Source organism: Anolis carolinensis, chromosome 2 (assembly GCF_035594765.1).
Source record: "Anolis carolinensis isolate JA03-04 chromosome 2, rAnoCar3.1.pri, whole genome shotgun sequence".
Taxonomy (NCBI): domain Eukaryota; kingdom Metazoa; phylum Chordata; class Lepidosauria; order Squamata; family Dactyloidae; genus Anolis; species Anolis carolinensis.
Window position 1 is genome coordinate 282083114 of NC_085842.1, and position 26863 is coordinate 282109976.

The following is a 26863-nucleotide window of genomic DNA, read 5'->3' on the forward strand; positions in this document are numbered from 1 at the left end:
CTACTATATACGCTGTTCTTCACTTAATGATGATTATTTTAACAAACTCAGGCTATTATATCCTAAGGTTTATTTTCTCTCTGAAAAGGCATCTGTTACAGTGAGGGAAAATCAATGACTTGTATAGAGATTAATACATGTAACCACAAATTCAAACATAATTTACCACTGTGCTAAGAGTTCTTTCAAACTATACCTTATTTCATCTGTTTCTGGCACTTTAGTGTATGGCAGAATGGCTCGGACTCGCCTGCGGTCCTCCACTGGCTGCAAAAACAAAGGTATTCTGCTATGAAGCAATATAGTTTTCAAGACAAAAGATCCAATAAACTAATTATAATCTAAATCCATAATATCAGTTTTCTATCTAATAGGTGTTTCCTATCTTTAATTTAATTGCACCTTTACAAACCATAAAAATCATAGTTCTTGGTCAATTACCAAAATACATTGGTAAAGATTCAACAGTCAGAATCAAATCACTGCTGTTAAAACTATGTAAGCCCAAATGTGCCATTAAAACTGAATAAATATCAAACCAAATTCATATGGGGAAACGGTGTATTAAATTATTCATGAGTGTCCCTCTTGATCCACGGGTGTTCCTTCGCAACGTATAGGTGTTTCTTAAAGATGAGATGTTGAAGACACAGTTGCATATAATTCCAATGTGAACATTGGAATGTGTCTATAGAAGCAAAGGTAGATGTAGAAAAATCTTTCAGATGAACTGAGGTTTAAAAGATATGTAAAAAAATGGAAGAAGAGGGAACTCGTCTTTCAGGAGTGCTATAATTGTGTATTCCTGCATGACAGTGGTTGGATTAGATGTCTTTCCAACACTTAACATTGTAAGACTCTATGAAACATAACAAAATATACAGGCTTACAATCTATTCTAATCTACAGGAGCAGAATTCAAAACGATCTTAACAGACTAGAGAGATGGGCCGAAACTAACAAAAGGAAGTTCAACAGGGACAAATGCAAGATACTTCACTTCGGCAGAAAAAAATGGAATGCAAAGATACAGTATGGGGGACGCCTGGCTCAACAGCAGTATGTGTGAAAAAGACCTTGGAGTCCTCATGGACAACAAGTTAAACATGAGCCAACAATGTGATGCGGCTGCTAAAAAAGCCAATGGGATTTTGGCCTGCATCAATAGGAGTATAGTGTCTAGATCCAGGGAAGTCATGCTACCCCTCTATTCTGCCTTGGTCAGAACCACACCTGGAATACTGTATCCAATTCTGGGCACTGCAAATTGAAGGGAGATGATGACAAGCTGGGATGTGTCCAGAGGAGGGCAACTAAAATGATCAAGGGTCTGGAGACCAAGCCTTATAAAAAGCGGCTTAAACAGCTGGGCATGTTTAGCCTGCAGAAGAGAAGGCTGAGAGGAGACATGATAGCCATGTATAAATATGTGAGGGGAAGACATAGGGATGAGGGAGCAAGCTTGTTTTCTGCTGCCCTGGAGACTAGGATGCAGAACAATGGCTTTAAACTACAGGAAAGGAGATTCCACCTGAACATCAGGAAGAACTTTGTGAGAGCTGTTCGGCAGTGGAACTCTCTGTCCTGGAGTGTGGTGGAGGCTTTGGACGCTTTTAAGCAGAGGCTGAATGGCCATCTGTCGGGGGGGGGGGGGGGAGGGAGTGGCATGTGCTTTGAATGTGATTTCCTGCTTCTTGGCAGGGGGTTGAACTGGATGGCCCATGAGGTCTCTTCCAACTCTATGATTCTACATTTACAAGATTGTAAGACAGACTCATGAACTCATAATTTTTCAGTCATATTTGCACTTGTTGATAACAAAACATAAGCCTCAAAAGCTATTTTTAAGTGAGGCAGCAAACCAACTGAAGGGTCTCCAAGACAATGTCCTGGTCATGAAGTATGTTCACCTTAAGGATCTCTCCAGCTGCCTACTGGAACATACTACAGAGAGCAATGCAGTCACATTTCCCAAGGTCACACTCTGGGGTACTTTAAAAACCATTCAGTGGGGAAGTTGATTGTCTTAAGAAGTAGATTTTAGAGTCATTATCAACAGAAATATATATAAAAAAACGCAAAAACAATCTCTACCATCATAGTTATGTCCGCCAATGTAATATCTTCGTCAATGTATATAAGAGATATACTGGGCAAAGTTTATCTTTTCAAACAATATTCTTATGAAAATTGAATATGCTGTCATACTTGACAATAAACAGGCAGTGCCCAAGTTACGAACAAGATAGGTTCTGTAGGTTTGTTCTTAAGTTGAATATCTTTGTTAGTTGAAAAAGGTACATTTTAAAGTATAATTCCAGCCAATATATATAACAACAACAACAACAACAACAACTTCATTTATAAACCACCCTATCGACCCGTGGGGACTCAGGGCGGACTCAGGGCGGTTTCCAACATTCAATGTCATAAAACAATACAAAATGAACATATAGCTCCATGAATAAAACATCTATAACAAATTATAACAACTACTCACAAAATTTAAATAATTAAATATATAGCTATGAAACAGCACAGGGAAGGGTTAAAACCTCTGTAGTGTTTGTTTTGCTGTCTGTGTCCCTGTTAAGAAGATTCCCCCTCACTTTCTGTCCCTGTTATAATTGGATTTTGAGAAATTTGGCTTGTTGTGGAAAGAGACACCTTTTCAACATTATAACTCTTTCAGAAGTGAATTTCCCTTCCAAGGGGTAAATTTCTCTCACTTTCTGTTGTCTTATCTCTGTTTGTAACTATGAGTTGTTTGTAAGTCAGGGGACTGCCTATAAAAAATTTGAAATCTCTGGAGATGGTTTGATATTTATTCAGTTTTAAATGCATGTCTTTTATCACTGAAGCCAACAAACATTTTTTTATAAATAGCTAGCTGTGCCCGGCCACGCATTGCTGTGGCGAAGTCTGGTGGTATGGGAAATAAGGTATTGAGGAATTGGTGGTAGTTAAGGTAAAGGGTAAACGTTTTCCCCTGACATTGTCCAGTCATGTCTGACTCTGGGGGTTGGTGCTCATCTCCATTTCTAAGCTGAAGAGCCGGCGTTGTCCATAGACTCCTCCAAGGTCATGAGGCATGACTGCATGGGGCGCCGTTACCTTCCCGCCGGAGCAGTACCTATTGATGAACTCACATTTGCATGTTTTCAAACTTCTGGGTTGGCAGAAGCTGGGGCTAACAGTGAGGGCTCACTCTGGTCCCCCAGTTCAAACCTTTTGGTCCAGAAGTTCAGCAGCTCAGCGCTTTAACACGCTGCGCCATCAGGGGATATTATTTCCTAAAGGTTGTGAATATACAATATTTCTGATTGGGGTTTTTTTGTCTGTTAGAGACAAGTATGAATGCTGCAATTAGGGAAAATGATTAGGATGTAATGGTCTTGCAGCTTTAAAGCCTGGCTGTTTCCTCCCTGAGTGAATTTTTTGTTGGGATGTGTTAGCTGGCCCTGATTGTTTCCTGTCTGGAATTCCCTTGTTTTCAGAGTGGTGTTCTTTGCAATATTTTATGTGCTTCTACTGTCTGTGGCCCTGAGAAAACAGAGGATTTGCCAGACTTTGATAATGGGAATACTTTGTTGGGAGGTGTTAGCTGGCCCTGATTGTTTCCTGTGTGGAATTCCCGTTTTCAGAGTGTTGTTCTTTATTTAGTGTTCTGATTTTAGAGATTGTATTGTTCTGTTTTATTATACCACATTAATTTTTATATATTCTGATTTTAATGTTTTTGAATACTTGGAGCCAGATCGTATTCATTTTCACGGTTGACCGCAACACAATAATAATAATAATAATAATAATAATAATAATAATAATGACTTTGACAATACACAGTGCTTCACTCCCTTCTCAGCTTCCCTTCTGGAAGAATCCTTTCTTGGGAGGTGTTAGCTGACCCTGATTGTTTCCTTTGTGGAATTTCCAATTTCCCTGCTTTCAGAGTGTTGGTCTTTATTTACTGTTATGGTTGAGCCTTCTGGCTCCGGTACTGGGAGACGGGGTCGTAAGACTCCTCGAGAGTCAGACTCTTTTGAGGAGCGTGAAAGGAAACGGCTCCGGGACTTATTTGCAGAACCAACAGATGAAGACTCATTTGAGGGTTTTACCGAGGGAATGGAGGAAGAGATGGTTAGCTCAGAGGAGGATGACATGGAGTGGACTCGTGTGAGGGAGGATTTGGGTGTCACCGGCACTGATAGCATGGGAGGCGATTGGCGGGTTGCAGGATCAGACCCATGGACGGGCTGGAGGGATGGAGCGGGATCCGCAGCTGGGGATGCTGTGGGGCGTAGTCAAAGGTGTTTTAGCTCTGATGAGGATGATGATGATGAGGCACCTGGAATTAGGATAGCAGCTGACAGCGATGAGGAGTTATGAACTGGGATAAAATGGGGTTTAGGATCAATGGCTAATTGCGTTGGGCAAGATAATCTGGACGAACGCTTGGGCTCTTGTTGGGGAACTTCCTGAAGACGGGTGTGATTCGTTGCTGGATACGTAAGTTACCAAGGACACTGGGCATAGACGGCGGGAGGAACTGTGTGGGGTTTTTCTGTGCAACTTGTGTTTAATCTTGATAGCTTGGACCTCCGTCGTCTTTTTGACGGACATTAATTACCTACTCTGGATTGACGCTGGACTGACTGACTGACTACGACCTTGGACTATCCCTTCTGTGGCTATCGGTGGAACTCGTGGAACTTTAGATGCCCGCACTTGGCTTTCGACCTCGGACCGGACTGGGACCCTGCTGACCGCCGTGATCCTGATTGATGTGCCTGGACCCGGATTTCGCTCGTTGCACGGAGGAGTAACAGCCTGAGTTACTCATCTGTAGCTTTTTGGTAGCAGAGAGGAATCTGCTGCCAGCTTTTGATGTTCATTTTGACCTTTGTTTACCAACTTTTGTTTGTTTAAACTGCCAGGCTGAAGTAAGCACTTTTGAGTTAATCCGGATTAAACTCCTGTTTAATCCGGTTTATTCCTTCGAACCGTTTTAGTTCAAACAGAGCAGTTTCTGTTACTTTCCACACTGAAGACAAGTGTTTGCCTAGTCCTTTGTTTTCTACGGGCATTTTTGTGTTCTGTTACTTTAATAAACTGTGTTGTACTCTATTTGGTGGCGTTCTGTCTATGACATTTACTGTCCTGGTTTTAGAGATTATATTGTTCTGCATTATTCTATCCCAGTAATTATTTCATATTAAAGTAGAATCTCACTTATCCAACATTTCCTTATACAATGTTCTGGATTATCCAACACAGTCTGCCTTTTCGTAATCAATGTTTTTGTAGTCAGTGTTTTAAATTCATTGTGATATTTTAGTGGTAAATTTGTAAATACAGTACAGTAGAGTCTCGCTTATCTAACATAAACGGGCCGGCAAAATGTTGGATAAGCAAATATGTTGGATAATAAGGAGGCATTAAGGAAAAGCCTATTAAACATCAAATTAGGTTATGATTTTACAAATTAAGCACCAAAACATCATGTTAGACAACAAATTTGGCAGAAAAAGTAGTTCAATATGCAGTAATGCTATGTAGTAATTACTGTATTTATGAATTTAGCACCAATATATTGAAAACATTGACTACAAAAATGCATTGGATAATCAAAACGTTGGATAAGCGAGTGTTGGATAAGTGAGACTCTACTGTAATTACTACATAGCATTACTGCGCATGGAACTACATTTTCTGTCAAATTTGTTGTATAATATGATGTTCTGGTGCTTAATTTGTATAACGATTACCTAATTTGATGTTTAATCATCTTTTCCTGAATCCCTTATTATCCAACATATTCACTTATCCTGCTGGCCTGTTTCTGTTGGATAGGTGAGACTCTACTATATATTGATAATCTTATATTATCTGCTTAGAACTGGATTATATGAGGCCCCTTCTTCACAGCTGTATAAAATCCACACTGGACTGGATTATATGGCAGTGTGGACTCAAGATAATCCAGTGCAAAGCAGATAATATAAGATTATAAATGGGTTATATAGCTGTGTGGAAGTCTACATTGCCATATAATCCAGTGCAAATTAGATAATCCATGGAAGAGGCCAAAATTAGGCCTAAGTCTGCCTGTCCCCTGGGCTGAGTTGGTTTCTAGGAGACCAAGTGGGCAGAGATTAGTCCTCTAACTGGCAGCAATTGGATAAAAACAATTATTCCTTTCCCTCTAATTGGGACTTTATTTTTCTTTTCTTTTTGTTGTATCAACCTAGAGGCGTGGATGATGGGTTGTGTTGTCAAATTTCGAGGTTGGGGGGCCTGTAGTTTTGTTGTTTTGTTGGTCGCCATGATGCCATCACTCATTTATATATATAGATGTCCAATTGTAATATATACAAATTACTACATATTGTAAAATTAATGCACTTTGTAAACATTGTAAATTAACTTGAGAATTTGTTTTTTCTTCTAAAAAAAAATCGAATTACCTCTGGAGGTGCCACAGGAAACAACAATTTTTCTCCCTTAAGCAAACAAGACACATGGCTGTAATAACCTATGAGGTCTGAAAGTGAAGAAAATCGTCGTCCACCAATGTAATAGTCACCACACATTGCAATAATCCTGTGAGAGAAAATAATGATCAAGATTAGTAGAATAAATAATAATTCCATAAATTCCAAAATATGCACTTTAGTATTAGCTAGACTTTATTTATAGACTTCTCAAACTTTAATACAGCTCTCCAATTCAGTGACCTCTAAATGTTTTGACTACAAGTGCCATGATCCTTGGTTATTAGGCATGTGCGATCCTGGGAAAAAATAGTTCTAAACTCTCTTAGAAAGTAGGGGGCACTGGGTGCTTTGTTTCTAAAGTCATTTCCGAATTTTGAAGGCAAGAAGTTCAAAACTTTCCAAACCTTCTGAATCTTTGTATGTACCTCGTTAATGGTGGATGTGCATGCTCATGAAGGAAAACATTGTCAATGGGAAAACTGAGGGGCTTCTCTCTCCCTCATTTTTTGAGCTATCCTAATGAAACTTGCTACAGTGGTAGAATACATTTGCCACTTTTAGCTCACCAAATCAAGAACATTTGACTTATCCTCGGATTTTCTGCAAATTTTTGAAGTTTTTATAAAAAAAAATTAAATAACAAAATCTGTTCCTGGTTTGAAAGTGTTATTTCCTGTTACATTGGGTTGTCTTTACTTTGAAAGTCATTGCTCTACTCCAGAAACTTTGTTTTTGTGGCTGAAACTTTGTTAAACTGGTGGAGAGAGACTCAACAAACCATAATGTGCTACTTTTATAGGACGATGTCCCTTGTGCAAAGACAAAGTTTTGGCAGTGTAATCAGGTTTTGCCATGCTTTTATGACAGAACCAATTAGGAAATGACATTTATCAACCAGGAACAGAAATGATAGCACACCATCAAATCACTTCTGACATATGGCGATATGCCTCTGAATAAGGAAATCTGTTCCTAGTTTGAAAGTGTTATTTCCTGTTTCATTGGATTTTCTGTTTTAGCAACTTCAGAAAAGAGGTATCTCCTCTCAAACATTTAGAGATAAATTATTTTTTAAAACAAAAAACCCTAACACAAGCCAGGCAGAAAATAATGGTCTGATTTTGCTACATAAAAAATGTTTAGACTGAGGGATACCAAACCAACCTGGGTTCCATGCACCCATGGCAACTTTTCTAGTCCTTCTTCCCATATGGCTTTGAAAGATGAAAAAGCATATTAATCAGGGTAAGGGGACAAAACCCTAGCAAATCAAATAAGTTTACGAACCCCTGCAATTTCATCTAACTTACTGATGCATTTTCCTTTCAGAGTAAACATGGAGGCCCATGGAGATAACTAGTATTTGCAATAACTGAACGTGTACTGTGTTTCCCCAAAAATAAGACACTGCCTTATATTCATTTTTCCTCAAAAAGACACACTATGTGTGATGTCTTACTTGGTTTTCCCTCTACCACTTTATTTCCTGGTTGCTGCTCTTGGGTGGAATGTTCCATTGGCTCGTTTTGGGGGTGGAGCTCCCCTGTAGGTTTGGGTGAGATGGTTCAGCCTGTGAGCTAGTCTCTAGAAGCTTTTTTCCCTCCTTTTGCTTTCCAGAGCAAAATCTCTTAGAGATGGGTCTTAGAATTTGGTCTGGGTTCTTTGGCCTGGCAAATTCAAACGGGCAACCTAAATCATGTACTTACCTATAGCTTAGACAGCATGTCATAGTTGTAAGTATTATTATTTATTTATTTACAGCATTTATATTCTGCCCTTCTCACCCCGAAGGGGACTCAGGGCGGATCACATTACACATATAGGCAAACATTCAATGCCTTTAACATAGGACAAAGACAAACAACATAGCTCCGAGCGGGCCTCGAACTCATGACCTCCTGGTCAGAGTGATTGATTGCAGTTAATTGCAGCTGGTTTGCTCTCCCGTCTGCGCCACAGCCCCGGGCCACATAGTTGCCACATAGTTGTCTCACAGCTTATGTACTTACCTATAGCTTAGACAACATATCTCATAATTTTAAGTACTTACCTTATGTACTTACCATTATAGATAGTGCTTATAGTCATTTCATAGCTCGTATTTACCTTATAGTTTCTTCATAGCTAGTACTTACCTCAAAGATATCTCAGCTTACAGTTTCCTCATCACTTTAGGTACTTACCACCATAGCCTTGTACTTAGCTTATACTTTACCTCATAGCCCTGTACTCACCCTATAGTCATTCCACAGCTGGTACTTACCTCACCTCACAGCCTAGTACCTACCTTACCTTACAGTTTCCTCATAGCTTGTGTGCTTACCTCACCTAGTCTTTATAGCCTTCATTCTCAATCAATATAATTTTATTTCTTTATAACTTCAGTGATTTTACCTCATATTATTTCTAATACAGAAAAAGATTTATTTTCTGTGTAATTAAACTCAATCTACCATCTTTGTTTTCTATTATATGTTTCTGATTCAACCTTCAAGATTCCTACTTGAAGTGTTCAATAAACATATTTTTGGTTATCTGTAACCAGCTGCAAGAGTGTTTACTTTAAAGTTTGATGTATAATAAAGGGTAAACTGAAAGCCGCTTGGGTAGCCAGACACACCAGCGTGCTTTCACACTATGGCTTATTTTCAGGGAATGTCTTATTTTTATTAAGTATGATACAGCAATCTGCATTTATGGGATAATCTCTCTGGGATCAATAGCAGGCTGCTTGCTGAAGCTTTTCCCCTATCCCCTTGTTTTTGTGGGGGTGAGAGAGACTGTTGCTGGTTGGTGTTGGGAGAGAGAGAGAGACCCACAGTGCTAAGTAAAATGGCAGCCACAGCTTTACTTCTTCCCCCTGAAGACCCACAATACCTAAAGCAGAGCATCCTGCTCCTCACTTCACTGAGATTTTTTACTTTCACTTTCTATGTCTCCCTCTATGTCTCAGCTTGCAGCATACACAGAACAATTTCATGTTTTAAAACAGTATTTCATGGAGAATCAACTACTTCAAAAACATTACATCAAACACTTACCTAAAGTGATTAACAACACTGGTTTTACTAAGGAATGAGAGGACAAATGATCCAGGCCTTCTATCACTCTCTCGAATAAGGTAACTTCCAGGTTTCCCTGCTTGTCGAAGGCGTTCTTCTGCAATTGTTCTGTCAAGCTTCCCATGATACCACCTAGAAAGCAAAACATAAAGAAAACAATGTATTACTGTTTGACAGATGGAAATGATTGAAATGTCCAGGAATCACAAAGTATCACAAGTTAAGTCACAAGTAATTAAAAAATAAATAATAACACAGACTAATTGTAATAACCACTACATAAGGAAATAGCTATTAAATGTGTGGAATAAGTATAAGAAAAGATATTATATCAGAAAGTAATTGTTGTGCTCTCCACATGAATGAAGTTCTGTTTAGAAGGGAAATTACCTTGAAGGAGAAATGACTGACTTATAAAGACTTGTTGGTATTGGATAATGATCAATATTAAATAAAGATGAAAGACGAAGGACTGTCTGAAAACTTCCCAATACAATGGTTTCCCTACAGACAATTTGTAGAATGATTTAAAATGAACATAAAACTTATTTGGATTTCTACGCTGCATGGCTGTGTTCTAGCAGCATTTTCTCCTGACGTTTCTGTGGCTGGCATATTCAGAGGAAGACTAAAGCAGCCTTTAAAATGTTTTTAGAGTAAGTGAGTTAAAACATTTAAGAATCAAAAGCCACATGAAGCACAGGTTAAGCTGTTTGCCAGAAACTCAACTTTGCTTGAGAGGGAGTTGACTTGATGGACTTTTGCAAAGACTACTCTTTCACGTGAACCCAACCTTGCAGAAGAGCAGGAAATGCAACAGAAATTCCAGATCATATTGGAGTAGGAAGTATTTCATATATCCAAGCTGTTTAGAGCTTTTTAGATCAAAAGTGGCATCTTCTATTCAGCTTGGAAACAATTAGAAGCTGCAGCTCTTACAAATGTTAGTGATATATGGATGGTCTCTATATCACACAGCATATAAGTCTGGCTACAGCATTTTGCATTAGCTCTTGCTTCCAAAACCTTTGTCAAGTGAAGTCCTACATAGAAAGTATTACAACAATCTCACTGGTAAGATTGTAATTAAAGAATGAAGCACTATGACAAAATCTGCCCTCCCTGGGAAATATCAGTCAGTACCACCAATCCAAAGCTGGGCAATGACACACGTGGGCACAACAGCTACATGAATTAGAGCTAGATGTAAAAGCACACCAAAGATATGAGCCCGATCATTCAGAAACAATGTCAATTGTTCCCTCAGGAAGTTGGATTTAAATGAAGATTCAACTCCAAAAGGGCAGATTGGTCTAAATTCTCAGACATGTTAGATGACAAGATCATATCAGTTGCCCCAATCCCTGAGGAATACGAGCACTTTATCAAAATAGTAAAAACCTGCTCATGGGCTTCTATTTCAAGAGGCTGCATAACACACTACCTTCAGGGCAGTACTCCTGACACAGCTGCCTTGTTGGAAGACTATTACAAGCTCCACAATGAAAACTCATTTAATGAGCAAACTCTTCAGGCAGAGCAGAGTATTTTGTCCTCCATCTCTGAAGCCAAGTAAGAACAGTGGATAAAGCTGATAACAGAAGTTGACATGGGCAGGAGCAGTCAGAAGGCATGGAGGCTGTTAAGATGGTTGAGCAAATGATCGCTCACAAACTAATACCCATGCCAACATAAAGGCAGATCAGATAGCACATCAGCTTCTGAAAATTGGGAAACCCAACCATGGCACCAAAGTAGGAAGTAAACCAATAATCAAGACAACCAGAACAACAACCTTCATGAACCTTTTACATCTACTGAATTGGACATGGCTTTCAATAGATGTAAAAATGGCAAAGCAGCTGGCCTGGATGATCTATGGATGAGGCAAATTAAGAACTTTAGCCCAAAAGCAAGGTGCTGACCGCTGAAGCTGATGAACAACTGCATTTCATCCTGTCAGATCCCCAAAATCTGGAGGAAAGCAAAAGTCACAACCATCTAGAAACCAGACTAAGACCATAATGATCCAAAAAGCTATAGACCAATCTCCTTGTTGTGCCATCTTTACAAAGTTTGGAGAGACTTATTTTGCATAGAATTATTATTATATGTATGGTTCCACAGCAAGGTGACTTCAGGAAAGGCAAAAGCTGCACATCACAAGTGTTGAACCTGACTCAGCACATAGATGGTTTTGAAAGGCAGCAGATTACAGGAGCTGTCTTTATAGACCTGTCAGCAGCTTATGACACTGTAAATCATTGCCTTCTCCTGAGGAAAAAAATTATAATATCACAAAGGACTACCACCTCATGTGCTTCATAAGAAATCTGCTACAAAACAGGGGCTTTTTGTTGAATTCCAGTGCCAGAGAAGCAGATGGCGAAAACAGAAGAAGAGTTTGCCTCAGGGGAGCATGCTTGCTCCATCAATGTTTAACATTTACACAAATGATCAGCCACTGCCAGAAGAAACATCTATGCTGACAATCGTGCCATCACTGCTCAAGCAGGGAGCCTTGAAATGGTTGAACAGAGGCTCTCCAAAGCTTTAGGTGCTCTTACTGCCTATTACAGAGAAAAACAGCTGATTCCTAATCCATCTAAAAAACAGACATGTGCTTTTTCACTTTAAGAACAGACAAGCATCCTGAGCTCTGAGGATTACCTCGGAAGAAATCCCACTGGAACATTGCAGCACACCAAAATACTTGAGAGTTACCCTGGACCGTGCTCTGACCTACAAGAAACACTGCTTGAATATCAAGAAAAAAATGGGTGCTAGAAGCAATATCATATGAAAGCTGGCTGGCACAACCTGGGGATCACAACCAGACAGTTAAAACATCTGCCCTAGCTACTCTGCTGCTGAATACCCATGCTCAGTGTGGACCACATCTCAGCACATTAAAACAGTGGATGTGGTGCTTAATGAGACATGCCACATTATCACAGGATGCCTATGCCCAACACCACTGGATAAATTATACTGCTTAGCCAGTATTCACCACCTGACATCCGCTGGAATGTAGCAGCCAGTAATGAAAGGTCAAGCCATGGCTGATACTGAATGAGAGACTCCCCCCTGGGCACACCGAAGACTGGGCAACTTGGAAGGCACTGAACAGATTATGCTCAGGCATCACGAGATGCAGAGCCAACCTTAAGAAATGGGGCCACAAAGTGGAGTCCATGACATTCGAGTGTGGAGAAGAGCAAACCACAGACCACCAATTGCAACGCAGTCTGAGCCCTGCCACATGAACAATGGATGACCTTCTTATAGCAACACCAGAGGCACTCCAAGTGGCTAGCTACTGGTCAAAGAGCATTTAGTATGATGCCAGGTGTACCCTCAGTTCACTTCTGATACAATAAATAAATAATTATTCAGAAAGAATGTAATTTCATCCACAACAGGCTGTAATCCTAACCTCCAGATTAATTATTTTATGAAAAGAACACCCAGTCTTCAAAGGCAACCCCATGTAGACCATGTTGCAGTAGTCTATTCGGAATGTAACAAGAGTGTGGACCACTGTGGCCAAGTCAGACTTCCCAAAGTATGGGTACAACTGGCACACAAATTGTAGTTGTGCAGAAGCTCCCCAGCTACTGCCGAGAGCTGCTCTCGATCCCACCACCCTTGCAGGTGTGATTGGTAAGGACAAGAGACAGGGCCTTCTCAGTGGTAGCCCTCCATCTGTGGAACTCGGTCTCTAATGAAATCAGATTGCCCCTCCCTTCTGTCCTTTAGGAAAAACCTTAAAATATGGTTGAGGGACCAGGCATTCGAGCAGTAGACGCAGCGATAATAATGATGTTTTATATTACTGACAATGGACAGACCATGGACTATGACTTTGAACTTGTGTAATTTAAAATGGATGTTTTTATAATTGATGTTTTAACTATGGTTTTAACTGTAATTGTTTTATAATTGTTGTATTTGGCATCTAATGATTGCTGGTTGTGAGGCCACCCTGAGTCCGCCCCCTGTCGTCGTCGTCCCCCCGAGGTGAGAAGGACGGGATACAAATGTATGAAAATAAATAAATAAATTCATGTAGGCCTTTGAAGTAGAACTAACAGCAACATGGACATATATTCCTTTTGTTTCTCTTGGAAACCAAAGAGAATCACTCTCTTCCTCAAAGCCACTTACTGGGCATAAAAATATCAAATATCTTTGGTTTTAGAGAGGACAGAATGTCAGGAATTTCTCTTGCTGCCTCCTCACTAGAATGAAAATCAGGATTATCCCCTACTCTGCACGCATTAAAAGACTTAGGCTAATGGAAATAAACCATGTTAAAATAGTAAGCCAAATCAAAAAGTACCCCCATTTTCTCTTCCCATTTAATTGACAACACAATGAAACATGATATAGTTTTATATAATTTACTGATCTTGCTAGTTTAATTCATGAAAGCCAATTTTCTCAATTAAATTTGAAGAATCATTATTGTCAAAACATAAAATAGTCAATGTACTTGATATTTTGAGCTAAGTAAAGCAGGGAGACTATGGCAAGCAATCAGTCCCTTAATATTGGCACGCCAAAACATATAAATCAAATGTTAATCTCAAAATTGAAATAATTATCCTACAGGCTGAAAGAATGGCAGTGTTTAATTCAGAAAATGCGATTTTCCTGCTTTGAGGCAGGGGGTTGGACAAGAGGTCTCTTCCAACTCTACGATTCTGATTCTAGAAGACATCCCGTATTTCTTCAATTGCAAGATACATGTTTCCTATATAAACATGGGGTGCATCTTAGAATCACAGATTTATCTTGTGTGTTTTTGATCAAGGAGGTGATACTGAAAATACTGTACATCTTACAATTCACGTCATCTAACATTTGAAGAAATACACTACTGGATTTTAGAATATAGAAGAAATCCCATTTAATGTGGGATATTTTATGCTACAAAGTTATCCATTTCTACTTTCCAAGCTCATAAGATTTTACTGGGCTGCCAAAAGAAATTATAATTCATGAAGAACTGTGAGTTTGTTTGGTAATATATTAGCTATATAATTTATTCCTTATTATAGGAACACATATACAAACAGCATGGAGTGGTGGTTTGAATATTGGATTCCAACTTTGAAGCCTGGAGTTTGAATCCTGCTCAGCTATGACAGGGGGATATTGGGCAAGTCACACTCTCAGCCTCAGAAAAACTCAGAAAAAAAAATCTTATCAGGATACCCTGTGACAGGTTTACTACAAGTTGAAACTACTTGAAACATCAACATGTCATATATCCCAGATTTACATTTAGAAAATATTTGGACGTCATTTTACAAAATCTTGAAGATATAGCAAATACCATATGCATTACAAATTATGGTCTCAAAAAGTATTTTTCTGAATCCGCATCCAGTAGCACAGCAGAGAGTTCTGATCATGAACATTCTTTAACCATATCTATAGCAATAGTACAAAGCAATCCAGTGTACCTAATATGTACTCTGGGGGGGGGGGGGGGGAGTCCAAAATTAATCTACGCATAACTTTGGATAGGATTTGTGAGAGAAAATGGAGATTATTACTAATAATCTTTTAAACTTGAATTACCACAATTCACACAGGCAGACCAAGTTTGTTTGAACTGGGGTATAACAACAACTAAATGAAACTTCCTCTGCAGTGCACCAACTTTAAAACATTGATAACACGTTATTGACAGGATCAAGTGCTTAGCTGAATTATCAATTACTATAAAGAGAAATGTTTTGGGGGTTTTTTCGTGTCAGGAGCAACCTGAGTCGCTTCTGGTGTGAGAGAATTGGCCGTCTGCAAGGACATTCCCCAGGGGACGCCCAGATGTTTTGATGTTTTTACTATCCTTGTGGGAGGCTTCCCTCATGTCACCGCAAGGAGCCGATAGAGGGAGCTCATCCACGCTCTCCCTGGGTGGGATTCGAACCTGGCAGCCTTCAGGTCAGCAACCCAACCTGCAAGTCACAAGGCTTTAACCCACTACGCCATCGGGGGCTCCTTAAGAGGAATGTTAATGTTAATTACATTACTTAAAAACTTTTAAACTCCTATATCGAGTTAAGATTACCCATACAGATCTGTGCATATGAAAGATTCCTGTTGAAAGAAATGACATTTTAGTAACAGAATCTTTTTATGTATGAATCTATGTCACATCAATCTTTTATAAGTTTCCTGCCACTGTCACTTTTCCAAAGCCAAATCATATGTAAATAAATTGCATGTAAATATTCACATTTCAAAAAATCTTTCAAAATACAAATAAATTGTCATGCAAAAAAACAACTCAGGGAAATGCAATAAAATCGCAACAGAAACTTGCATCCCTATTATGAACTTAGTACTGGTACCAGAAGTAAAGCTCCTAGATTTTTCCTTATCAGGGCTCAGACCCTAATTTCAGTGTCTTCATCAGAGCAGGAAATGGAAAACTAAGGAAAATCCACACTGGGAAGATAGGAAGCATGTAAGATTGTCCTCAGTTCAATTTGCATGGTTTGATCAACACTGCTACACAGGAAAAGACTTAATGGCATACCCATATTTTCAAAAACTGAACCATTCCATCCATACACACATATACCGTATGGGTGGGAAATCAAGACCCCATTTGTAGGCAGGAATTTGTGTGGCACCCTTAGAAGATTAATGGGAGCATTAAATGTCAGTACCATGTCTCAAATTATTGTTTTAAATTCAGCACGATACTGATGTTACCATACCAATCCAAGTCCTTCTTCCTTCTCTCGACTGCAGGCCTCGGACTGCCCAAACATGGGCTCAAGAAAGTTTTCCTGTCCTTCATGGTAGATTTTTGTATGTAAAAAGGAAGATATATGCCTGTTTCTGAAAGGTACCAAATTCCATTGTTCTAACCAGTGGAATTCCAATGTTGAATTCTGCCCTTTGCCTTTATGTGGTACTAGGCATATTATGTCAAGAATCACCTTTAAAGCACTTTAATAAATTTATGTCCCATCTTTCTTCCCATCAAAGGCTTTGACAGTGAGTTTTGTCTGACAAAAATGTTCTGTTGTAGAAAAGTATAACTACTTCATAGAATCATAGAATAGTAGAGTTGGAAGAGACCACATGGGCCATCTAGTCCAACCCCCTGCTAAGAAGCAGGAAATCAGAATGTATATACTTGTCCACCACTGTGATTCTTTTTTGTGATACTTCAAGAAAATATCTGGAAATCAATTACATGGTACACATATATTTTGCACAACACACACATCCCCTGATTTTGAGGGAACACAAGACTGCAAGCAGTTTTCCCTTAAATGACAATTTCTGGTGTGATTCTTAACTTATTATAGCCAATAGGTACCAAAAGCTACAAGGAGAAGTTCAACAAGCTTGATATTTGATACTTTTTATATGTTCTTATCCTGATTTTCCTAAAGTAACAATTTTCTTTCACATTATATTTAAATGTTTGCCCATAGTTTTTAAACTAAAAACTCTCAGAATAATTACGTTAACATTTATTCAGAAAATGTACACCAAGTATTTGAGACTTCAGTTTTTGCCAAGGAGTCATCAATCTTTATTCATTAAGGTATGTCTGAGATCATTGCAAGCAGTGACAATCTCTATGATGGTAAGGAAAGGACATTTAAATAAAGTTGAAACAGGGATGATTCTGAAATAGGTGTCCCATCTTCTCCAGTCATCCCTACATTATTTTACAAGTGTATATACGAGGGCTATCCAGAAAATATGTTACTTTTTGGAATTAAAAATTAACGAAGTATAGGATAAAATATTTATTGCATGCAGTTAAAAGCCATACTTCAATAGTACCTTTAAACATAGTCCCCATTCAAAATTAGGCCCTTTTCAGTATTAATGAGTTTACAAACTTCCTACCCTCTGCAGTTTCCTGCCGCGTTCAGAAACTCAGCCAGCTGAAGAATGAATGCAGAAGGGAAGAGCAAACAAATCACCCGCTCTCGCTTCTTTTCAAGCAGCCAGAATCGGCCAGGGCTTCGTGGCTGCTTCTCCTCGGAAGGAGAGGTAAACCCGCGTGTGGAGGAAAGCGGTGTAGCCTCCGAGGAGAAGCAGCCACAGTCCTGGCCGATTCTGGCTGCTTGAAAAGGGTAGGAAGTTTGTAAACTCATTAATAGTTCTGAAAAGGGCCTAATTTTGAATGGGGACTATGTTTAAAGGTACTACTGAAGTATGGCTTTTAACTGCATATAATAAATATTTTATCCTACACTTCGTTAATTTTTAATTCCAAAATGTAACATATTTTCTGGATAGCCCTCGTATTTTAACCTCATGCTGAGCTTACTTGGAATCTGCAAAAGGAAAATGGGAATACACAAGCTGATGTCTTGACTTCTTGGTTTGCAGTAATGATAAATCTGTCATGGCCTCCAAAAGAGGGAAGCTATGTTTTACCTTAATCCAAGGAGAAAATCAACACAAAGGCACAAGACCTGACCCAGATCAAAACATCAACCAGGTTGAACTGTTATGTATCTAAAGCATACTTCACATAACTATGTGATAAACTGAAGCAGAGGTGTTACTATTGCTTCCTTCAAGATCTATACATTCCAATGTGTTTCTTATAAAATTTATTGCATTTATATATCATGTATGGTTTATTGGCCACCTACTTTCCAATACTTTTCTACTTCTGGGCTGCTCTGATTGAAGATTAATGGGATCTACAGTGTACTTTCTACAATGTACTTTCCACAATGATACCTTATTAAACAAGGTGTCATTAGCAAGAAGCAAGTGAAGCCACCTTAGAACTGATTCATCCCAGAGAGAGAAAGCAAAGAAATTGAGCATGCCCACTCATGCTATAGCAGATCACTTTATGGCTAATACTGCTAAAAATGTGTCAACTGTATGTCTGCATTTAATATATCTCGTGGGGGTTGTTCAGTTTGCATTTCAGAAAACAGTGATGGGTAAGTCTAGAGGGCTGATTAGGACAACTCAGAGTCCGGACAAAAAAAATCACTTATCCCACAAATATGTAATTCCCAAGAAACAAGCTACTCGAAGGATCACAGGACCAAAGCAGACAAAACAAAAATGTTCACCAGCACAAAACCCAAACATGATAAAATAGACAGTTAATACATCTCAAAAACAAAACAATTGTCCAACTCTTTTTTATATATTGGGTGTGTATATATGTATCCTGGAAAGTACATTTTGTGTATTTTATTGCATTATCTTAGTCTAAATCTGTTTAAATCTTTTGTTAGTTGATGATTTTCACTGAACAACATATTTATCCATAAATAAAAAGTATTGATGGCACATGCAACATAGCAAGACTAACATTGGTTAACTACAGCAGAATCTTAACAGAAGACATTGCTTGCATTCTAGATGGTCTTCCCCAATTCATAAACATGGAGTTCAGTAAGAAATGATCACAGAAAGCTGAAAATTATGAGAGTACACAGGGTTCCTGTAACTGACTCTATATTTAGTCATGACACTGCTATGATGTATCTCCTTGCAAAGAAAACAAAGGCTTAATATATATCTCTGAAGATGCACTTATAAATCAATGTATTAAAAAACCATGGAAACTCAAGACATTTCTCTTACGATGAACTTACAAACTGATGTACATAAAACATCTTGATAATGATTTTTAAATGAAAACTTGCAAGAACATATATTGAAACTTAAGCTCATCGTGGCAATTGTGGTGTTTCCCTCTGGTAAGCCTTACAAACCACCAGTCTTTTTTTCCAACTCTGAAGCCACAGAGATGGGTGCAGTGGGTGAGTACTGATCCTTATCTGTTTCAGCTCCGAGTTTGGGAGATTGGGTTAGAGTGAGTTGACAAAACCATAGTTAACCTTAAAATGCAGACCAAGACCTCAATTCCAAATTTTATTGCTCCAGAGCAAGAAAGTGTGATGGAGGCTTTGGAGATACTGTTCAACAGTACTGAAAATGTCATATACAGCTGAAGCCAGGACTCTTCCACCACCCTCTCCCACAAAAGCAAAAGGTAGTTGGAATTCAAGCACTTCTTGATAGCAAGGCCCCTCAACTGAGCAATGGCTGACAGAAGGGTTTTCTTTGCCTTTCTCTCCCATAGGAAAGATAGGTGCAGCTGTATTGGCTTCTCCTGGTATCAAGACAGTAGAGAAAGGGAAAGAGCTTAGCAACTGGAATTGTTGGACCAATAGTAAGGACAAGGACAATCCCAAATTGTATACCCTCCTCTCCAAATAGAAAAGCTTTTCTTGAAACCTTTCTGGAAAAAAAAATCAAGCTTTTTAAACAAAGGTTTGAATACATGCACCTCTATGATTTTCTTGGCATTCTGTGCCAAAGAAAAGCTAAAAACATTTAGGAATTTGGTGCCACATAAAATTCAAGTGTTTTATCACTATATGAAACCTTATATATGGCCCTTCACATCAGTAACACGTTTGAATCTTGGTTTGTAGGAAAGTATCTAGAAGGATTAAAACACTGGTCTTCAAGTACCCACAGGCAGACAAGTACTATAAACTAAAAGTTTGTGTTGAAACATTTTGACAGCTCTAGTTTGTAGTTTGATTGACTGCAGCTGGCAGCACTGGGGGGGACTTTCATTCTTTCTGGCACCTGATTCAACTAGCTTCACCTGACAAAATTCCCTTTAGCCTAACTAAATGCAGCTCTGAGTAGCAGGGCACATTGTTTTCAGAAAGTCAGATTCATTTCCTGGAGGGCAGGTAGCCTGTTTTAAGTCTGTTTTACACAAGAGCAGTGATCGAGGCAGAAAAACAGCCTATATAGCTTTTTAAAAAATGAAGTAGATCTTATACTGCACATTAAAATTAAAGATGGGCCCTCAATTCGAAGGAATTGAAGGTTATCATGCTAAACAAAATTTGAAGGAGTTACCCAGAGTTTGATACAGGCTTGTCCATTTATTTATATATAAATGTGTGTACAAAATGTGTTCAGATGTGTTATATACACACATAGAGAGATAGTATAATTATACACATATATTCATATACACATACGTAACAGTGTATATACATACTTTATAAATTTGTGCTTGTACACATATACATATACACACTTAACACAAACATGTATGTATATAGTAAAGGTAAAGGTTTCCCCTTGACATTAAGTCTAGTCATGTCTGTCTGGGGGTTGGTGCACATCTCCATTTCTAAGCTGAAGAGTTGTCCATGGATGCCTCCGCTGAGCTGCTCAACTTGCTGACCTGAGAGCTCCCACTGTTTGCCCCAGCTTCTGCCAACCCGGTAGCTTGAAAACTTGCAAATGTGAGTAGATCAATAGGTACTGCTCCGGCGGGAAGGTAACACTGTTCTGTGCAGTCATGCCAACCACATAACTTTGGAGGCTTCTATGGACAACGCCAGCTCTTCGGCTTAGAAATGGAGATGAGCACCAACTCCCAGAGTCGGACACGACTAGACATAATGTCAAGGGGAACCCTATACCTATATATATATACATACATACACACACACACAGAGAGAGAGAGAGAGGGAGAGGGAGAGAGAGAGAGAATCAAAACACACAGGCACTCTGGGCAGGGCGCTAGTCCTGAGCCTCCCCTCGAACACTGACACACCCTTTTTGGACTGGTTAATTCTTATCAATTAATACCTTACAATTGTTTTTTCTTGGGGGGAAGGGGGCACAATGAAGGACAGTGTCGCGAAGCAAGGAGAGAAATTTCGTATCCAAGTTGGTAAGAGGGTGCAGGGGCGCCACAACGACGCCTTCCTCCGGGCGCTTTGGACTTCAATTCTCACCATTCCTAACAGCCTCAGGCCCCTTCCTTTCCCCCCTCAGCCGCTTAAGCTGGAGGAAGGCCCAAGTTTGGCCACGCTTGCGACCTGTTCGGGGGCGAAGGCCTTCGCTACTACTATTCCTACTTGTCAATACTCACTGGTTGGTGGGGGGCGCGTTGAGCGGGATAGCCACCTCCTCCTCCTCGTACTCGGGCCCGTCCAGCGAGTCGCCCTCGTCCACGGTGCTCAGGCCCCCGGCCGGAAGCGGCGGCTGAGGTGGCGGCGGCAGCGGTGGGAAGCCTCCCGAAGCCGAAGCTGAGGGCACAATTCCGCCGCCGCCGCCCTCGAGAAGCTGAAGCGGCAACGCCGGCGAGGCCTTGGCCATCTCCTCAGGGCCGGTAGCAGCAGCAGCAGGCCTCGGGTGGAGCACGGGAGAGGCGCCTGGAGGGCAGGTGTCGCCGGAAAGCACCGAAGCGGCGGCAGAGGAAGGAGAGCTTTTCCCGCTGTGGGCAGCGCTGGTGGCCGGAGGGCAGCCGTGTCCCCCCGGCTCCCCGGCCGCTCCCGAGCCACCCTCTTCGCCTCCGGCCTCGGCCGCCGCCATCATGCTGCTCCGGCAAGCCCCGCCCCTAATGGCGCAGCGCGTGCCCGGTGGGAGGGGCCGAAGGAAATCCGTAAGGGAATGAGAAGGACTAGGCAAGGATTTATGAACGATTTCGCTGCGGCTAAAGAGGAGGAGCCAAGGAAAGCCCCGCCCCCCTTTTTGAGGCAGTGAATGGGAACAATGGGGAGTCGCTGTGCGCGTGCGCCGAGGGGACACGGGAAGAGGCATTTGCTGCGGACGCCCACTGCGAGCCGCCACCCTCGTACTTTCCGCGCATGCGCTTGCCGCTTGGGCAGGCTTGTTCGGAGAGTCAAGGGAGGGGCGTGGCTCAGGCAGTCTACAGCTGTTCTCTCGGGAGGAGTCTCCCCCTTGGATCTGGCCAAAAGCTGCCAAGGATTTTTACGCGATACAATAAAGGCTTAACAAAGCTAGCACCATGGCTTACTTTTATATATACAGTAGAGTCTCACTTATCCAAGCCTCGCTTATCCAAGCTTCTGGATTATCCAAGCCATTTTTGTAGTCAATGTTTTCAATATATCATGATATTTTGGTGCTAAATTCGTAAATACAGTAATTACTACATAACATTACTGTGTATTGAACTGCTCTTTCTGTAAATTTGTTCTAAAACATGATGTTTTGGTGCTTAATTTGTAAAATCATAACCTAAATTGATGTGTAATAGGCTTTTCCTTAATCCCTCCTTATTATCCAAGATATTCGCTCATCCAAGCTTCTGCTGGCCCGTTTAGCTTGGATAAGTGAGACTCTACTGTATATACCAGCTTGGGGACCCGGCAATGCCCGGGTTATTTGAAAAGGGTTTTGGATATAAGGTCGTACCAGTTTGATCATAAGTTATGCTATGTCTTAGAAAAACACTCAGTCTTTGCTTTTGTTTTTTTTATGAATGCTCCCATTAGGAAATGCATGAAGATGTGGGTGAACTACCATCCCTAAAAACCTTGGGTCAACCCTCCCAAAACTCCACCAGTATTCACAGTTGGCCATGTTGAGTCTGTGTGCCAAGTTTGGTCCAGGTACTATATGTGTGTCAATTGGAAAATCAAATGCATGAAGCTGATTGGCTGGTTTGCAGCTGTTGCTGTCCTGCTGCTGGAGAACCAGTTTGAACAGGTTTCTCTTTGTGTGTGTTAGTCTTCCGAGTACTGCCTGGAAAGAAGATGGTTCTGTACTCAGAGAGGCCTGACTATTTCTGAGGGCTTGATTGATGCTGATCTTCACTGAAGCAGATTTATGGAGTAAGAAAGGACTGCTTATGACTGGGACTGTTGTAAATACCATTGTTCTGTTGATCTCTTGGATTACGTAAAAGTTCCTGTGTTATTTGTTCTGCAAAGCTGAGTGGTACATCTTTCCGCAGGGTGACTCTGGGCTTATGGGCACACATGAGAGCTTCTATCTACCATCCCCAATCCCCAACACAGATCTGCCACTTAATAATAAAATAATAATAACTTATTTCTTATAACCTGCCTCCCAAGGGCAAGATGGATGGACGGTATCCTTGAAGTGACTGGCATGAACTTGAAGGAACTGGGGGCGGCAACAGCCGACAGGGAGCTCTGGCGTGGACTGGTCCATGAGGTCACAAAGAGTCAGAAACGACTGTGAATGAAGAAGAAGATAACCCACCTCCATCTCCCTGAAGGGACTCGGGACAGTTCACATGGGGACAAGCCCTAAAACATCAGGTTGATGTACAATTTAAAATAGAAAACAAATTACAGAATTAACATAATAAAACTATTATTTAAAACATCTTAAAATAAACACAACCATATCAATTAGAAAGTGAAGTGTAATTATTCAGGTTGTATGGAGGGGCATGCAGTGCAGCCGTGAAAAATAGGACCATAGCGGCATACAGTGCTAAAGGCCGAGAAGGAGCACTTGGGATTGTGCAGTGAGGTACCAGTTGATTTATTCAAATGTGCATTTAAACAGCCATGTTTTCAATTGTTTTTGGAATATTGCCAGGAGAAAATTCCATAGCTGGGGGGCCACCACCGAGAAGGCCCTCTCCCTCATCCCCACCAACCATGCTTGTGACGGGGATGGAAGTGAGAGGAGAGCCTCCCCGGCAGATTTTAGAGCCCACGCTGGTTCGTAGGGAGAGATACAATCACAAAGGTAAGCAGGACCTGAACTGTTTAGGGCTTTCACTTTTATGTGTATATAGATAGATATGCATACATATACCAGAGAAGCCCCTGGTGGCGCAGTGGGTTAAACCAGTGAGCTGCCGACCTTTCTGACTGAAAGGTTGGTGGTTTGAATCAGGGTAGTGGAGTAAGCTCCCACTGTCTGCTACAGCTTTTGCCAACCTAGCAGTTAGAAAACATGCAGATTTGAATAGATCAATAGGTACCGCTCCAGCTGGAAGGTAACGGTGTTCCATGCAGTCATGCCGGCCACATGACCTTGGAGGTGTCTATGGACAACGGCAGCTCTTTGGCTTAGAAATGCAGATGAGCACCAACCCCCAGTCGGATACGAGTAGACTTAATGTCAGGGGAAAACCTTTACCTTTACCTTACATATTCCAGATCTCTGTGTGTGTGTGTATACAGTGTTCTCTCATTTATCGCAGGGGTTATATTCCAGGACCACCCACGAAAAGTGAAAATCCGTGAAGTAGGGACGCTATATTTGTGTTGTTTACAATCTCACTGTCAAGTAGCGTCTCTGTCCCTTCCTTGCCTCTCAAATGCATGCCTTGTGAGGCGAGAACAAAGCTGCTTCAGCCTCCTTTTCTCTCCCTTCAGCTTCTTCCTTCCTTCCTTCCTTCCTTCCTTCCTTCCTTCCTTCCTTCCTTCCTTACTTACTTAGGCTTCTCCTTAGGAAGGAAGTAGAAAGAGGGATTTATAATATTATTTTATGATTTATACTATTTTAGTGTTTATTTAAAAACCGCTAAACAGCGAGGGAGTGAAAAGTGAACTGTGAAGTAGTGAGGGAACACTGTGTGTGTGTGTGTGTGTGTGTGTGTGTGTGTGTGTGTACACATACACAGTATACATATAGAGCAGGCATGGGCAAACTTGGACCCTCCAGGTGTTTTGGACTTCAACTCCCGCAATTCCTAACAGCCAGTACAAATTGTGGGAGTTGAAGTCCAAAATATCTGGAGGGCCCAATTTTGCCCATGCCTGCTATAGAGGGTTTCTTATGGGTCAGATTTTAGGAGTCTGCCTCTTTGTATTATCTAAGGATGCATCTACACTGTAGAATAACTTGTTTTCCCTGCCATTGCTTAATTCTATGAAATCATTGGAGCTGTAGTTTGCTGAGGCACCAGCAGAGATGGATAAGGTAAAAGGCCAACAAGCTGAGACCTAATCCAGACAAGATATAGAGGTGTTTCTGGTCAGTCGCGAGGCCGATTGGGGTATAAGGTGGTAACCTGTGCTTGATGGAGTCACACACCCCTTGAGAACACAGGTCTGCATTCTGGGGATGCTTTTGAATTAATAGTTGACGCTTGAAGCTCAGGTGTCGGCGGTGGCTGGGAGTGCCTTCGCACAATTAAAACTTGTACCCCAGCTGCGACCGTACCTCAAAAAACCTGTCTTGGCCACGGTGGTCCACGCCTTAGTTACACCCAGAATGGACTACTGTAATGCACTCTACGTGGGGCTGCCTTTGAAGACGACTTGGAAACTACAGTTAGTGCAATGGTTGGCAGCCAGATTACTAATGGGGGTGAGCTTTAGAGAGCATACTGTGCCCCTCCTGAAGCAGCTCCACTATCTCCCAACAATTAAAGAACCCTGGGATGTATTTGTGGCAGCCAGCACAATGCACAAGTGCAGAGGTGAAACTGTAGATGGAGGAATGCCAGAGGCAAATTAAGTGCAAAATGTATTGATAGTGGCAAGAGTGTGATTAACGTTTGCGATGCAGTGAATCATGGCTGATATCATACATTCTGGCACCAGGTAGGCAAAGTGACATGTAGTTTGGTGAGGCACTTGCACTTTTTGGCAGAGAAAACTGAAGTCATTGTAAAACTACAGCTCTCAGGATTCCCTAGCACTGAGCATGGCATTTAAAGTAGTTAAATGTAAAGATCTTATGAAACTACAACTCACCGGATCCCAAAGCATTGAGCCATAGCATTTAAAGTAGTCACAAATTGCATTAACTCTGCAGTGTAGATGCATCTCATGTATTTTATTTAAAACCATCCCTGGGACCATTTGGGTTTGAAAACTTCTGCTTATTTAGTTTGGGGAACATGGTAAAACTATGGCTTCATACAATCACTTAAATATTACTTTTGGTTACATTTCTGCCTATTTCTTATTCTTGGAAGATGATCTGTTGGTTTATTTGTGATTTTTACCTTTTTTTTTTTTTACTGTTATTGCTACTTTTACATTTTTATTCTACACCACTGAGGAAGGCTATTGTGTTATATTATCGCCTCTCCCCACCCCAAGTGTGCTGAAAAGGAAGGCAAAGGCAGACCTCTGAACAAATCTGATAGGGTTGCCCTTGGGGTCAGTGTAAGTCGGAAACAGCTTAAAGGCAGACAGCAACAAATGCTAAAAGAGGATGAGACATATACTTCGACAATTGTGTATGATTGTAGATAAGCTGATATCTGCTTTTCAACCTTTGCATCAATATAGCTATGGGCTAAGGATCCAATTGTTTATCACTTTCCTGATAAGGAAGAATTTGCAGTATTTTACATAATAGCTGCCTTACATGTTGATGAACTGTAGTAGATGAACTGCTGGCTACTGGTCCATAACAAGTTATCTACATGATATAATGTGAATTTGAAGATATTGATTGTGCATCACTTTTATACTCTTGGATATATGCCAAATATATTGTTGTTATTGTTATTGACACTATAGATAAGGAAGCTCGGGAAAATATTCACCAACA

The 26863-nt window shown here is 40.6% G+C and overlaps 1 protein-coding gene across 1 annotated transcript in view; it reads right to left on the bottom strand.

Moving 5' to 3' along the window:
- Positions 1-22019, bottom strand: part of rasa1 (RAS p21 protein activator 1) — a 65718-nt gene extending 43699 nt beyond the window's left edge. Inside the window, exons 1-4 of the mRNA XM_062972271.1 lie at positions 21495-22019; positions 9539-9691; positions 6468-6603; positions 197-267 (exon numbers count right to left, since the gene is read on the bottom strand). Coding sequence (XP_062828341.1) covers positions 197-267; positions 6468-6603; positions 9539-9691; positions 21495-21940 — 806 coding nt within the window. The 5' untranslated portion in view covers positions 21941-22019. The remainder of the gene's footprint in view (positions 1-196; positions 268-6467; positions 6604-9538; positions 9692-21494) is intronic.
- Between the last annotated feature and the right edge of the window lie 4844 nt (positions 22020-26863).